Source organism: Salvelinus sp. IW2-2015, linkage group LG4q.1:29 (genome assembly GCF_002910315.2).
Source record: "Salvelinus sp. IW2-2015 linkage group LG4q.1:29, ASM291031v2, whole genome shotgun sequence".
Taxonomy (NCBI): domain Eukaryota; kingdom Metazoa; phylum Chordata; class Actinopteri; order Salmoniformes; family Salmonidae; genus Salvelinus; species Salvelinus sp. IW2-2015.
The window spans coordinates 80,201,935-80,217,865 of NC_036842.1; the positions used below are offsets into that span (position 1 = coordinate 80,201,935).

The following is a 15,931-nucleotide window of genomic DNA, read 5'->3' on the forward strand; positions in this document are numbered from 1 at the left end:
AACCATGCAATAATCTGAGTCGGCGCTCAGAGCCCAATCAAGACACAAATATAGCCACCATATTATGCAGTCAACAGAAGTCAGAAGTAACAATATAAACATTCATTTACCTTTGATGATCTTCATCAGAATGCACTCCCAGGAATCCCAGTTCCACAATAAATGTTTGTTTTGTTCGATAATGTCCATCATTTATGTCCAAATTCCTCCTTGTTGTTCTAGCGTTCAGTACACTTTCCAAACTCACGACGCGTGGGCAGATACAGCGGAAAGTACGGACGTAAAGTTAAAATAATTATATTACAGTCCGTAAAAACATGACAAACRAAGTATTGAATCAATCTTTAGGATTTTTTAAACATAATTCTTCAATAATGTTCCAACCCGGAGTATTCCTGTGTCTTCAGAATTATGATGGAACAGAGCTCGCTTTCACGTGAACGCGCATGGTCAGAGCATGGTCACTTCATGGCAGACCTGACTCATTCCTCTCTCCTTCGGCCCCACTAAACAGTAGAGRCATCAGACAAGGTGCTAACGTCTGTTGACATCTAGTGGAAGCCTTAGGAAGTGCAACATTACCAATATCCCACTGTATCTTCAATAGGAGCTGAGTTGAAAATCGACCAACCTCAGACTTCCCACTTCCTGGTTGGATTTCTTCTCAGGTTTTTGCCTGCCTGATGAGTTCTGTTATACTCACAGACATCATTCAAACAGTTTTAGAAACKTCAGAGTGTTTTCTATCCAAATCTACTAATAATATGCATATTCTAGCTTTTATGGCTTTGTAGCAGGCCGTTTACATGCTTTTCATCCGGACGTGAAATTACTGCCCCCTACCCCAAAGAAGTTAACTGACTTGCCTAGTTAAATAAAGGTTAAAAAAAACTTTWAAAAAAACTTTMAAATACACAACACATGTAATATTATTACATGCAGTATGTAAAACTGGAAAGTTAGTACACAAGTCACACGTCTACATTTTCACATATTTGAAGTCTCTGCGGCCTACTGTCCGACCGTGTGTTTGGCCTGCATCTGTCCTATGTCCCACTGTTCAGCAGTCTGGTGGCTGATGGAATGAAACTTGCCTTGTTCCTATTCTTCCTGAACAGTGGGACCCTTAATCACTTGTCTGGAGGGCAGCAGCTCAAAACATAACAAAGAAGCAGAGTTTTTTCAGTCCGGATGCATGCTCAGCAAAAACTCCTGGCAGTAGCTATGACCTATGGAAGATGTCTTATGTGAAATCCCACCCCACTCTGTTGTTGTCAGGTACAACACCTCATTGACACAGGGGATTCAAGCAGTGAAATGCGTATCGAAATGGAGAATGTAGTCACCTCGTCAACACCCAAGCTCACCCGAAATGGTAAGTAGTGTTTAGAATAAGCTATACGATGTTTCATAGCAAATGTATTCAGTTATTTAGTTTAGTTCATATTATTTAATTGTCATTCATGTCTGTTTTCCAAAGTCTCWTGTTTTTGGGACCTGGATGTTATTACAATCACCAAAATGTAACAATGAATTGCTTTCAACCTAGACCATTACCTGCTTGAGAAGCATTTCCAAGGTAATATCATTAATGACTGAGGTCCAAATGCATGACCATCTGACGATTCCTTCATAATAGTTCTTATCCGTAGAAACGAGCAACTGCCATGATGTCATGTGACTTGATGGATGGACTGATTTTATTGGATTTACTTTGTGTTCACTAACCTGGTCATTAATGGGATGGTGAAATGGCACAAACTTTGGACTGGTACCACATACATACATACATACATACATACATACATACATACATACATACATACATACATACATACATACATACATACATACATACAGTTGAAGTCGGAAGTTTGCATACACTTAGGTTGGAGTCATTAAAACTTGTTTTTCAACCACTCCACAAATTTATTGTTAACAAACAATCGTTTTGGCAAGTCGGTTAGGACATCTACTTTGTGCATGACACAAGTCATTTTTCCAACAATTTTTTACAGACATATTATTCCAGTGGGTTAGAAGTTTACATACACTAAGTTGACTGTGCCAGAAAATGTCATGGCTTTAGAAGCTTCTGATAGGCTAATTGACATCATTTTAGTCAATTGTAGGTGTTCCTGTGGATGTATTTCAAGGCCTACCTTCAAACTCAGTGCCTCTTTACTTGACATCATGGGAAAATCAAAAGAAATCAGCCAAGACCTCAGAAAACAAACTGTATACCTCCACAAGTCTGGTTCATCATTGGGAGCAATTTCCAAACGCCTGAAGATACTACGTTCATCTGTACAAACAATAGTAAGCAAGTATAAACACCATGGGACCACGCAGTCGTCATACCTCTCAGGAAGGAGACGCGTTCTGTCTCCTAGAGATGAACGCACTTTGTTGCGAACAGTGCCAATCAATCCCAGAACAACAGCAAAGGACCTTGTGAAGATGCTGGAGGAAACGGGTACGAAATTATCTATATCCACAGTAAAACGAGTCCTATATAAGCTGAAGAACACCTCCCAACCGTGAAGCACGGGCTGTCTCGTAGAGGTGCAGGCATTCATGTTGTGGGGGTGCTTTGCTGCAGGAGGGACTGGTGCACTTCACAAAATAGATGGATCATGAGAAGGGAAAATGTGGTGGATATATTGAAGCAACATCTCAAGACATCAGTCAGGAAGTTAAAGCTTGGTCGCAAATGGGTCTTCCAAATGGACAATGACCCAAGCATACTTCAAAGTTGTGGCAAAATGGCTTAAGGACACACAAAGTCAAGGTATTGGAGTGGCCATCACAAAGCCCTGACATCAATCCTATAGAAAAATTTGTGGCAGAACTGGAAAAAGCAATGTGCGAGCAAGGAGGCCTACAAACTGACTCAGTTACACCAGCTCTGTCAGGAGGAATCGGCCAAAATTCACCAACATATTGTGGGAAGCTTGTGGAAGTCTACCTGAAACTTTTGACCAAGTTAAACAATTTAAAGGCAATGCTACCAAAATAATATGAGTGCATGTAATCTTCTAACCCAATGGGAATGTGAATAAATAAATAAAACTGAAATAAATAATTCTCTCTACTTTATTCTGACATTTCATATTCTTAAAATAAAGTGGTGATTCGGTACTGACCTAAGACAGGGAATTTTTACTTGGATTAATGTCAGGAATTGTGAAAAACTAGGTTTAAATGTATTTGGCTAAGGTGTATGTAAACTTCCAACTTCAACTGTACTACATACAACATACCTACATTCATAACTACATACATACATACATACATACACTACCTGTCGAAAGTCTGGACACACCTAATCATTCCAGGCCTTTTCTTTATTTTTACTATTTTCTACATTGTTGAATAATAGTGAAGACATTAAAACTATGAAATAACACATATGGAATCATGTAGTAACCAAAGAAGTGTAAAAAAAAAAAAAATGGTTATTTGAAGAATCTCAAATATTTTTTTTTACTACATGATTCCATATGCGTTATTTCACAGTTTTGATGTCTTCACTATTATTCTACAATGTAGAAAATAGTAAAACATTTATAAAAACCTTTGAATGAGTACGTGTGTCCAAACTGGTACTGTATATAATGGTGTGTAAAGATAGTATATGAATAGAAAATTTGTGCACAACASTAGTTATATAGGATGAGCCATGACTAGAATACAGTATATACATATATAAAGTGGGTAAAACGGTATGTAAAGTGGCCAGTGTTCAATGACTGTATGAACACTCCAAAGAGCAAAACTTCTGACTGTTTGGTCTAAAACACGCTAAGCCCTGGTCCCAAACACGTTATAGTCCACTAGTCACTGACTGCTTTTCCTTTCCCAGAGTCCATCGCTCGCTCCAGCAAGCTGCTGGACTGGTGTCAGAGACAGACGGAGGGCTACAGGAAAGTCAGTGTGACCGACCTCACCATGTCCTGGAAGAGTGGCATGGCTCTGTGTTCCCTCATCCACCGCTATAGACCTGACCTCATGTGAGTCATATTTACAGCATATACAGTGCATTCGGAAATACTTCCGAATTCAGACGTTACAGCCTTATTCACAATACCCCATAATGCCAATGCAAAACAATATCACATTTACATAAAGTGCCTTGCAAAAGTATTCATCCCCCTTGGCGTTTTTCCTATTTTGTTGCATTACAACCTGTAATTTAAATTGATATATATTTGGATTTCATGTAATGGACATACACAAAATAGTCCAAATTGGTGAAGTGAAACAAAAAAAATAACTTGTTTAAATTTTTATTTTATTTTTAAATAAAAAAACAGAAAAGTGGTGGGTGCATATSACCCCCTTTGCTATGAAACCCCTAAATAAGATCTGGTGCAACCAATTACCTTCAGAAGTCACATAACTAGTTAAGTCCACCTGTGTGCAATCTAAGTRTATATACACCTGTACTGAAAGGTCCCAGAGTCTGCAACACAACTAAGCAAGGGGCACCACCAAGCAAGCGGCACCATGAAGACCAAGGAGCTCTCCAAGCAGGTCAGGGACAAATATGTGGAGAAATACAGATCACTGTAGGGTTGTAAAAAAATATCTGAAACTTTGAACATCTTATTAAAAAATTGAAAGAATATGGCACCACAACAAACCTGCCAAGAGAGGGACGCCCACCAAAACTCAACGACCAGGCAAGGAGGGCATTAATCAAAGAGGCAACAAAGACACCAAAGATAACCCTGAAGGAGCTACAACGCCCCACAGCGGAGATTGGAGTATCTGTCCATTGGACCACTTTAAGCCGTTCACTCCACAGAGCTGGGCTTTACGGAAGAGTGGCTAGACAAAAGCCATTGCTTAAAGAAAAAAATATGCAAAGAAGTTTGTTGTTTGCCAAAAGGCATGTGGGAGACTCCCCAAACATATGGAAGAAGGTACTCTGGTCAGATGAGACTAAAATTGAGCTTTTTGGCCATCAAGGAAAACACTATGTCTGGTGCAAACCCAACACCTCTCATCACCCTGAAAGACCATCCCTACAGTGAAGCATGGTGGTGGCAGCATCATGCTGTGGGTATGTTTTTCATCGGCAGGGACTGGAAAACTGGTTAGAATTTGAAGGAATGATGGATGGCGCTAAATACAGGGAAATTCTTGAGGGAAACCTRTTTCAGTCTTCCAGAGATTTGAGACTGGGACGGAGGTTCACCTTCCAGCAGGACAATGACCTTAAGCATACTGCTAAAGCAACACTTGAGTGGTTTAAGGGGAAACATTTAAATGCTTTGGAATGGCCTAGTCAAAGCCCAGACCTCAATCCAATTGAGAATCTGTGGTATGACTTAAAGATTGCTGTACACCAGCGGAACCCATCCAACTTGAAGGAGCTGGAGAAGTTTTGCCTTGAAGACTGGGCAAAAATCCCAGTGGCGAGATGTGCCAAGCTTATAGAGACATACCCCAAGAGACTTGCAGCTGTAATTGCTGCAAAAGGTGGCTCTACAAAGTATTGACTTTGGGGGGTGAATAGTTACGCATGCTCAAGTTTTTAGTTTTTTTGTCTTATTTCTTGTTTGTTTCACAAAAATATTTTGCATCTTCAAAGTGGGAGGCATGTTGTGTAAATCAAATGATACAAACCCCCCAAAAATCTATTTTAATTCCAGGTTGTAAGGCAACAAAATAGGAAAAATGCCAAGGGGGGTGAATACTTTTGCAAGCCATTGTAAGTATTCAGACCCTTTACTCAGTACTTTGTTGAAGCACCTTTGGCAGCGATTACAGCATTGAGTCTTCTTGGGTATGAAGCTACAAGCTTGGCATACCTGTATTTTGGGAGTTTCTCCTATTCTTCTCAAGCTTTGTCAGATTGGATAGGGAGCGTCGCTGCACAGTTATTTTCCGGTTTCTCTAGAGATGTTGGATCGGGTTCAAGTCCGGCCTCTGGCTGGGCCACTCAAGGACATTGAGAATTGTCCCGAAGCCACTCTTGTGTGCTGAGGGTTGATTTCTTGTTGGAAGGTRAACCTTCGGCCCAGTCTGAGGTCCTGAGAGCTGAAAAAAAGCCCAGCTGCACCCCTGCCCAGTCATCTGAAATCCATAGATTAGGGCCTTTTTTATTTATTTCTATTTACTGATTTCCTTTTATGTACAGTAACATCTCTGAAATTGTTGCATGTTGCGCTTTATRTTTTTGTCCAGTATACAGTACCAGTAAAAAGTTTAGACACCTACTCATTCAAAGGTTTTTCTTAATTTTTTACTATTTTCTACATTGTAGAATAATAGTGAAAACAGTAAACTATGAAATAACACATATGGAATCATGTAGTAACCAAAAAGGTGTTAAACAAATGTAAATCTTTTTTTATATTTTAGATACTTCAAAGTAGTCACCCTTCTGCCTTGATGACAACTTTTCCTTCCAACTCCATCTCAATTGGTTTGAGGTCGGTTGATTGTGGAGGCAGGTCATCTGATGCAGCACTCCATCACTCTCCTTCTTGGACAAATAGCCCTTACACAGCCTGGAGGTGTGTTAGGTCATTGTCCTGTTGGAAACAAATGATACTCCCACTAAGCGCAAACCAGATGGGATGGTGTATCACTGCAGAATGCTGTGGTAGCCATGCTGGTTAAGTGTGCCTTGAATTTTAGATAAATCACAGATAGTGTCACCAGTAAAGCACCCCCACACCATCACAACTYCTCCTCCATGCTTCACGGTAGGAACTACATATGCGGAGATCATCCGTTCAACTATTCTGTGTCTCACAAAGATACGGCGGTTGGAACCAAAAATATCACAATATCACAGCTTTCCGCCGGTCTAATGTCAATAGCTCGTGTTTCTTGGCCCAAGCAAGTTTCTTCTTATTATTGGTGTCCTTTAGTAGTGGTTTCTTTGCAGCAGTTCGACCATGGCCTGATTCACGCAGTTTCCTCTGAACAGTTGATTTTGAGATGTCTGTTACTTGAACTCTGTGAAGCATTTATTTGGGCTGCAATCTGAGGTGCAGTTAACTCTAATGAACTTATCCTCTGCAGCAGAGGTAACTCTGGGTCTTCCTTTCCTTAGTCGGTCCTCATAAGAGCCAGTTTCATCATAGCGCTTGATGGTTTTTGCGACTGCACATGAAGAAACTTTCAAAGTTCTTGAAATTTTCCAGATTCACTGACCTTCATATYTTAAAGTAATGATAGACTGTCATTTCTCTTTGCTTATTTGAGCTGTTCTTGCCATAATATGGACGTGGTCTTTTACCATATAGGGCTATCTTGTGTATACCACCACTAACTTCTCATAACACAACTGATTGGCTCAAATTACACTAACTTTTAACAATGCACAACTGTTAATTGAAATGCATTCCAGGTGACTACCTCATGAAGCTGGTTGAGAAAATGCCAAGAGTGTGCAAAGCTGTCATCAAAGCAAAGGGTGGCTACTTTGAAGAATCTCAAATATAAAATATATTTTGATTTAACACTTTTTTTTTGGTTACTACATGATTGGATATGTGTTATTTCATAGTTTTGATGTCTTCACTATAATGTAGAAAATAGTAAAAATAAAGAAAAACCCTGGAATGAGTAGGTGTGTCCAAACTTTTGACTGGTACCATATATCTGGATTTCTCCTGTAGAAATGCTTACAGGTGAGGTTTACTTGTAAATCAACTCTGGGTCCTTGAAAAGCGCTATATAAGTTCCTATTATTATTATTATTATTATTATTATTATTATTATTATTATTATAATAAGCATAGGAATGAAGTAGGACCTGCACACATGATTGCTCCATCACGTAATTAGGCCAGTAAATATTCATCAGGCTAGTCAATATGCACACGGTTTAGATCTTTGTCAGGTCCTGACATACTGGCATTAACATGGCCCTTACTGTCAGCAAAAAAAGGGGTTAAAACTTTCATTGACTGGAATGGCCTGACTGCTGTGACTGCTTTACCACTTTGTTTGTAGCATGTGTTATTTATCTCCTGGCACATGCTGTCAAGGCCTTGGCTTTTCACTAAATTAGATAAAAGCTCAGAGTCAAATTGTCTGTCGCTTCAGGGAAAATTATGTATGGTACCCCTACTACACACACACACACCCAGCAGAGAYGACACACACAGCGGAGACACACACATTGCCTAACGAGGGGAGAGATTAAGTTGTTACCCTCTGTTGGTTACACAGCGATTAGCATTATAACCCTTCTGCCCTGCTGCCTTTCATTGTCCAGATGACTGGGGCAGGGGTGTGGGAAAAGGCTGCATGGATGGGAAATATGCATTAAGTGCAGTACACAGACAGCTCTAATTAGTTCACATTTGAATTWATTTTATTTTGGGTAACAGACATATACAACAAAATGTACAATGTGGATCCAGAGGATATCACTTGGAATTATTAATTAAAACGCTGGATTCCAAAGTGGTCTTCGGTGGTAAAAAAACAAAAAAACATATAATGATTAGGAAGACAAGACAAAATTACAAACAACCATTTATACATTAATTTATATTGACATCCTAAAAAGTTACACTATTCACTGCACTTCTCCCTAACCTTAAAAATCAACCATATTAATTTCACATTAAAACAATTGATTCATTGCACATCATACCTACAGTACAGTATCATTCAAATAAATACACTTGACCAGCGGAAAGGGGCACAAGGGGCAGTGGAGTGGTTTCTCTTACTTAGACAACGTTGTCCAAATGAAAACCTTTGCCTGCTTTTTAAAGCTATTTCTACTTTTTATTTGCTTGATCTCCATGGGAAGGCTGTTCCATAGACAAATACCTGTATAGACAAACATGCTCCTCGCAGTACTGTTTACTCTTGGGATTTTACAAGACATAACACTACTGTAGCTCTGGTATTGTAACTGTGTTGGTTAAAGACCATATCAATGTTGTTTTTCATATAACCTGGGGCACGATCATTTAAGGTGTCATACATATGATTAAAGTTGGTCCACTCTGKACTCCAAAGGCAACAAGCCCACCTCCCGGAACTGTACCCCTATGTGGGTCCTAGGGGGGACATTTAGCATATACCTGATAACATTAACATTATTTTGCATGACCTGCATTCTCTTCTTCATCTTTTTTGATAGCCCACTATACCAAGCAGAGCAGCATAATCAACATGACACTGAATCAAGGCTGAGACAAGCAGTTTCTTAACGTTGATGTTAAAATATCCAGTGTTACTATATTAAAATATCAATTTGTCATTTTAGAAAGAACTTTAGCAGCAATCAGGTCTCTAGACAGGGATTGATCTAGGGACACACAAAGATAAATTACACTTGTTTTAGATACAATCTCCTTGCCTGCACAGTTGACCTTTTATCTTGTCAAACCTAAGTAATCTACGTTTTGTTCTAAACAAAATTGATTCAGTTTCCCAAATGTAGCGACAATTTGTTGTCAGTCAACCAATCTCTAACAAAATGCAATTCCTTCCTCAGGGTCTCCTCTGTAAAATGTATTTATAAAGCCCTTCTTACATCAGCTGATATCTCAAAGTGCTGTACAGAAACCCAGCCTAAAACCAGGAAAAACTCCCTAGAAAGGCCAGAACCTAGGAAGAAACCTAGAGAGGAACCAGACTATGAGGGGTGGCCAGTCCTCTTCTGGCTGTGTAAACTGTATCCTTCCCTGATACCAGTATGGCTGTGTCATCAGCATAAAGCAGGAGTTTGCACTTTAGTGTATCTAGCATATCATTAACCTGTAAATAAGAGAGGCCCTAAAATGTATCCTTGCTGTACTCTACAGGATATTTCTTTGACCTCTGACAGAACATCACCAAAATTACATACTTGTGTTCTGTTGGTCTGATAAGACCTAAACCAATTCACTGCTACATCATTTAGAACCAAACATTTCAGTTTCATCAGGAGAATATCATGGTCCGCAGTGTCAAAAGCTTTTGCAAGTCTAACATGACCATACCTGTATAGTTCCCCTTCTATTTCAGGCTCACTGTATAGACACATTCCTCCCATGTCTCTGACTCATTGCTCATTAGTCCCCTATTACAGAAAAAACACTATTTCCGTTGACCGTTATTGACTTTTCGTCCTCTTTATCCTCTCGTACTCTATTGACCTCTTGTCCTCTGTCTCTGCGTTGTGTATTTATCTTCAAAATATTCTTATACTGTGGTCAAAAAGGTGGATAAGGCAAGTATCAGTGGAATGAGCTGTTCTAAAGCCAGATTGGAGTTCATAAATAAATTTGTGCTCAAGAAGGTATCCCTCAAGGTATCCCTATTTTCCATTGCAAAACTTTAATGGATACGACCCTGGTGTAATGCCTTACATTTTCTATATTTTCTATTTCCAGGTATCTCACTGACTTCCCGCACTGGTAAAGCATGGTGCTGATGCTGCAACACTAACCGTACAAGGAAAGGGGTGGCGTGCTAATGTCAACCTCTGCATCCACCGCATTAGAACCTGCTTAGTGTGCTTGTCATGTTTATTTGGAAAGCCAAGTGATGTTAACATTTACAGTGTTACTGGTTGTTTTGACTCCCAGACATTCTGTCTCTCTCTGCCCACGGCGACTTTGACTCCCATTTTGACTCCCAGACGTTCTGTCTCTCTCTGCCCCACAGTGACTTTGACTCCTTGGACGAACGGGACCAACAGAAAAACAACCAGTTGGGATTCGACGTGGCCGAGCGGGAGTTTGGAATCTCGCCCTGCATGACGGGCAAGGAGATGTCCCAGGTGTCAGAGCCCGACAAGCTCTCCATGGTCATGTACCTCAGCCAGTTCTACGAGATGTTCAAGGACACAGTTCCCCCTGGGGCCGGAGGTGAGTAATGCACACCTTTGGTTAGTTTCATGAATATCGTTTTTATTTGGGGGTGGGGGAGTGTTGAAGATTGGTTGAAATGTTATACACACTGAGTGATCAGTAATATATATTATGCACCAAACAGACCAGAAACAGAGAGGGTCTACCTGAACTCATCCAATGAGAAATGCTTGTAATTTTCATGACCCTAGTGTAACGCCTTACATTTTGTATATTTTATATTTCCAGATAACCAAAACATGAGCCCTGAGGAGAAGGCTGCGTTGATCAACAGCACTAAGTCTCCCATCTCCTTCCTTAGCAAGCTGGGCCAGAGCATCGCCATATCCCGCAAACGCAACCCCAAGGTCCTCCAATGCATCATTGTCAGCTCAGCAGTCCCATTCCCTTTAGCACTGTGTTACTGCTGTGTATATCGTCATCTTATAATGCTACTGTAGGAGTCAATAGCTGTCTGCCTGAAATAACCAGTGACAACATGTGATTATGTGATCAACAGGACAAGAAGGAGAAGGATGTGGATGGTTTGGGGAAGAGGAGGAAGACTAGCCAGGCTGGCCATTCTGAAGAAGTGCGTAAAACTTTCAAGGGTTAAAAATATAATTCAGGCGTKGAACTCTGCTTTGCAGACGGATAGAAACGTCTCTCAGGTTAAACTCATTCTCTGGTTTTGTACTGTCCATGTGTTTGTAACAGGAGGAGGTTTTGAGGGGTAACCATGATGACAGGCCGTCCAACAGTACTGCTCTAACGGAGAGGAAGATGAAGGAAGAGACAGCAGCTGTAGGGAACCATAACAAAGTCAAGTCCATGGCCACCCAGCTCCTCGCCAAGTTTGAGGAGAATGCTCCTGCAGAGTCCAAGGGCCTCAAACGACAGGTATGGAGAGACTTATTATGTCTGGGTGGTGTTAACGATGGGAGAAGGAGTAGTCTTGCTTGCCCGGATGGGGGAAGAGACTAGAGACGGAGTAAACTGTTTTAAACATGAGAACTGTTGCTTGAGATTTAGCTTTCCTGGATGATAATGACATGAAGACAGCTTTCTGTGTCTAGACAGTGTTTTGTTTCTCTAGACAGAGTAAATATGTCTAGACAGAGTAAATATGCAGAAGTTAGATGTAGATCTATTTCATCTCATGGCGTCTAACATGACTCCAAGTCTCGTGATGCTGAGTGTGTAGCAACACTGTACTACTGTATTAATGTGTTGAACTCCAGGGCCTGTATTCATAAAGCTTCAGAGTAGGAGTGCTGTTCTAGGATCAGTTTTCCTTTTTAGATCATAATGAATGATTAAATAAAATGCATAATTAAAACTCCATTTAGCAAAAGCAACTTAGTCATGTGTGGATAGATTCTTTGAGTATAGGTGGTCCTAGGATTCAAACCCACTATCCTGGCATTGTAAGAGCCATGCTCTACCAACTGAGCTACAGAGGACCTGATCTTACATCAGCACTTATACGCTGAGACGCTCTGTGAATACGGGCCCAGAATGCGTGTATTGATGTGGCCCGGGCCTGGCGGCTTGGAGTAGGTAGGAGGATAGTGGTGACTGTCTGGCTCCTCCGGGACTATGGGGAGAAATGGGTTTACAGACCCAACCCAAGACCTGAACCTGGGACAGTCACCCTGAGAGGCAATACTGCAGGCCTGGAGCAGTGGGGTGGGTGGGGGGGGGGGGGGGGGGTAGACTCGTGTGGGGCTTAGTTGACACAAGCTTACTATTGTGACCTAGAAAGACAATCACATGGCAGCATTCCCAAGTGGTGCCAAATCTAAAAATGCCTGCTCGGATGTGTGTTTTGCTATGTGAATTTGATACAATCTTTGATACACAAAAAGACTTGTTTGATGTAAATTGAATTGATGACACGTTAGAAGTAGCCTGCCTCAGGTCAAGAGCTTTGAGCACAAACTTAGAAGCGTTCTCTCTTGGTCACAGATTTGTACAATCTGAAATATTGATGGTAAATCAATGTCATCTTTTCTAATGGTATAATAACCAGCTACAAATGACCCATCAAAGAGCTGTACAGTACAAGTTGGTTTATGGCGCTAAGCCTACTTTATGTGAGTCCCACTGGTGGTAATATTCAATATTGATTCTGCTGCTGCTGAGTGTGGTCTGTTTGGCGTGTTTCAAACAACGGGCTTCACCTTTTCAACCCTTCTTTGACCCTTCAGCTCTTTGCATGAAATGCTGATAATGCTTTGCCACAGTGTCATATTAATTTTCTTTAAGTCTATAGTAAATTACAAACCTAAGATAGTTCCAGTTTGTACAATAATAATGCATGTCATATTCTCAAATCAAATGTATTTATATAGCCCTTCTTACATCAGCTGATATCTCAAAGTGCTGTACAGAACCAGCCTAAAACCCAAACAGCAAGCAATGCACGTGTAGAAGCACGGTGGCTAGGAAAAACTCCTCTTTTCTCTCTCTCCGATAGAGAGAAGAAAGAGAGAATTAGAGAGAGCATACTTAAATTCACACAGGACACCGGATAAGTACAGGAGAAGTACTCCAGATATAACACACTGACCTAGCGCCCCCGGACACATAAACTACTGCAGCATAAATATGGAGGCTGAGACAGGAGGAGTCAAGAGACACTGGGGCCCATCCGAATGATACCCCGGACAGGGCAAACAGGAAGGATATAAACCCACCCACTTTGCCAAAGCACAGCCCCCACCCACTAGAGATATAGCTTCAACCACCAACTTACCATCCTGAGACAAGGCCGAGTATAGCCCACAAGATCTCCGCTACGGCACAACCCAAGGGGGGCGCCAACCCAGACAGGAAGATCACGTCAGTGACTCAACCCACTCAAGTTACGGCACCCCTCCTAAAGGACGGCATGAAAGAGCACCAGTAAGCCAGTTAACTCAGCCCCTGTAATAGGATTAAGAGGCAGAGAATCCCAGTGGAGAGAGGGAACCGCCAGGCAGAGACAGCAAGGGCGGTTCGTTGCTCCAGAGCCTTATCCGTCCACCTTCACACTCCTGGGCCAGACTACACTCAATCATATGACCTACTGAAGAGATGAGTCTTCAATAAAGACTTAAAGGTTGAGACCGAGTCTGTCTCTCTCACATGGGTAGGCAGACCATTCCATAAAAATGGAGCGACAAAAGAGTGGTCAAATGAACATCCTACATTTCTAGTCATATTACATTACACAGCATGCTATTCTTATGACACACACAATTTACTTTTGTTTTTTGCTCCCAGTTTGTTTTCCAATCAGCATAACTCTGTCTTCTGATGATTCACTTCCCTCTCTATTTTTCTCTTCTTCCTCTCCTCTCCTCCAATCATGACCTTGACTCATGGTTGGTTGCGCTCACTGTGTCCTGGTCTTTTATTGGCCACTTTAACTGTCACTGATCTTCAACTGGTCAAAGGGGAATTCTCTGCCCAATCTGGATCTCCTTGTGGCGCAGCCCCCTCCCCCACCTCCTGCCCCCCTGGACCCCCCCAGGGAGTATGTCTGCCTAGCTCTGGTCCCTGCATGGAGACAGGTAAAGAGTGGACACTTCCCCTCCCTCCCCTAGACACYTGTCTAACCCCTGGATGTCCCTAACCAACCGTCTCTCTGCTGTGTTTTACAGTAGTATATATGGGGAAAGCTGCTTTCTGTTCAGATTGTTAACTGTTATCGATCCTAGACATAGCATGCTTTATTTTCTGTGGAGTCATGAAACCAGTAGTTCCGTGTGTGTGGTGTCAGAATAAGCAGCTGTGTGTGGGTGCTGTTCGTCCCAGACAGTGAGTGACGTGATGTCATGTTCTCTCTTGTCTCATGTGGCGTATCCCTATCCCTCTCCCTCTCCCACCCCTGCCATGTTGTCTCAGAAACAAACCCAACAGCAGGAGCAGCTCATCGTTGCCTATAAGGAGAAGTTCAAGTGTCAGACCCTACCCAACAGAGGGGAGCAGGTATGGCTAGCTGGTCTGACGCTGTATTAGTCCCTGCCTACTAGTCGGTCTCCCATCTCCAGCTAACCAGTTAACCATGCTATCATAGCTAGTTACTAGCTAGGTAACATCCCCTGATTTGATAGACAAAGGCTATCGCTTCAGCTTAGCTCAGTTAGCTTCATTGTGCTAATCATCAAAGTTTTAGCTTAGTTCGCTTGTGCACTAATCATCAAAGCTGCTTTGTCGTTTTTTTGTTTAGTTCTTTTTAAATTAAATATGCTAAGTCTAACAGTTTGAGCCCCTAAGTGAAATGGCCAGTCCAGAGCTGTGCTTGATTGACCCATGAAAGCTAATCTGCAGTTGAGCTAATTGGTTGGAAATAGTCTGTCGTGAAAAATATTTTTGGTGGAAATAATTAGCTAACAGACCGTTAAGCCATTAACATCAAGACCAGGGATCTCTAGCCCTGTTCCTGGAGWGCTACCCTCCCGTAGGTTTTCAGTCCAACCCTAATCTACCGCACCACATTCTAATAATTAGCTGGTTGATAAGATKAATCCGGTTAGTTATAACGGGTTTGAGTGAAAACCTTCAGCAGGGTAGGTAGCTCTCCAGGAACAGGCTCTCCAATACCACTTTTCCATCTCACACACTCATTTTCACTGATTAGTGTACATGTTTTAGTAGCTCTTCAGACTCATATAAGTAGGGTTGCAAAATGTTTGGAACTTTCAATARATTCCCTGTTTAAAAAAAAATCCCAGTTGGATGATTTCCCGGAATCAAGAGGTAATAAGCAGGAAATCACGATTCCTCCAAACAGGATTTCTGGAAAACTAGTGAATTTATTGAAAGTTCCAAACATTTTGCTATCCTAAACATAAGTATACTCTCGCTCAACACAGTATTTCATACTTTTATCATCATGCTATTCCTCTAGCTTTTTTCTCACTCACTCACAAGAGCGTCCCAAAAGGTTTTTGTGGCCGTAAAAAAAACACAAAAAAACAGATATCTCTCATGCTTGCTTAACTGTAAATTAGTTGGTAAATGTGAAGAAATTTGGTTTATTTGCCTTAATTTTCACATGCGTCCAGTGGGTAGTGTGTGTGCCTGTGTGTGATGAAACAGTGTTGGCTTGAGTGTGTAGTGTG

General features: G+C 41.3%; 1 protein-coding gene across 6 annotated transcripts in view; it reads left to right on the forward strand.

Annotated features, from left to right (window-relative positions):
- LOC111962602 (protein-methionine sulfoxide oxidase mical3a) overlaps nucleotides 1–15,931 on the forward strand; it is a 117,832-nt gene that overhangs the window by 36,703 nt on the left and 65,198 nt on the right. For 3 of the 6 annotated variants that reach the window (XM_023985810.2, XM_023985804.2, XM_023985809.2), the window contains exons 11-16: nucleotides 1,279–1,375; nucleotides 3,866–4,013; nucleotides 10,636–10,838; nucleotides 11,070–11,188; nucleotides 11,341–11,412; nucleotides 11,538–11,720. In XM_023985810.2, the coding sequence (XP_023841578.1) occupies nucleotides 1,279–1,375; nucleotides 3,866–4,013; nucleotides 10,636–10,838; nucleotides 11,070–11,188; nucleotides 11,341–11,412; nucleotides 11,538–11,720 (822 nt within the window). Of the gene's footprint in view, nucleotides 1–1,278; nucleotides 1,376–3,865; nucleotides 4,014–6,372; nucleotides 7,589–10,635; nucleotides 10,839–11,069; nucleotides 11,189–11,340; nucleotides 11,413–11,537; nucleotides 11,721–14,260; nucleotides 14,378–14,711; nucleotides 14,796–15,931 lie in introns of those variants that run through there. The other 3 variants (XM_023985807.2, XM_023985791.2, XM_023985808.2) reach the window with 2 other exon arrangements.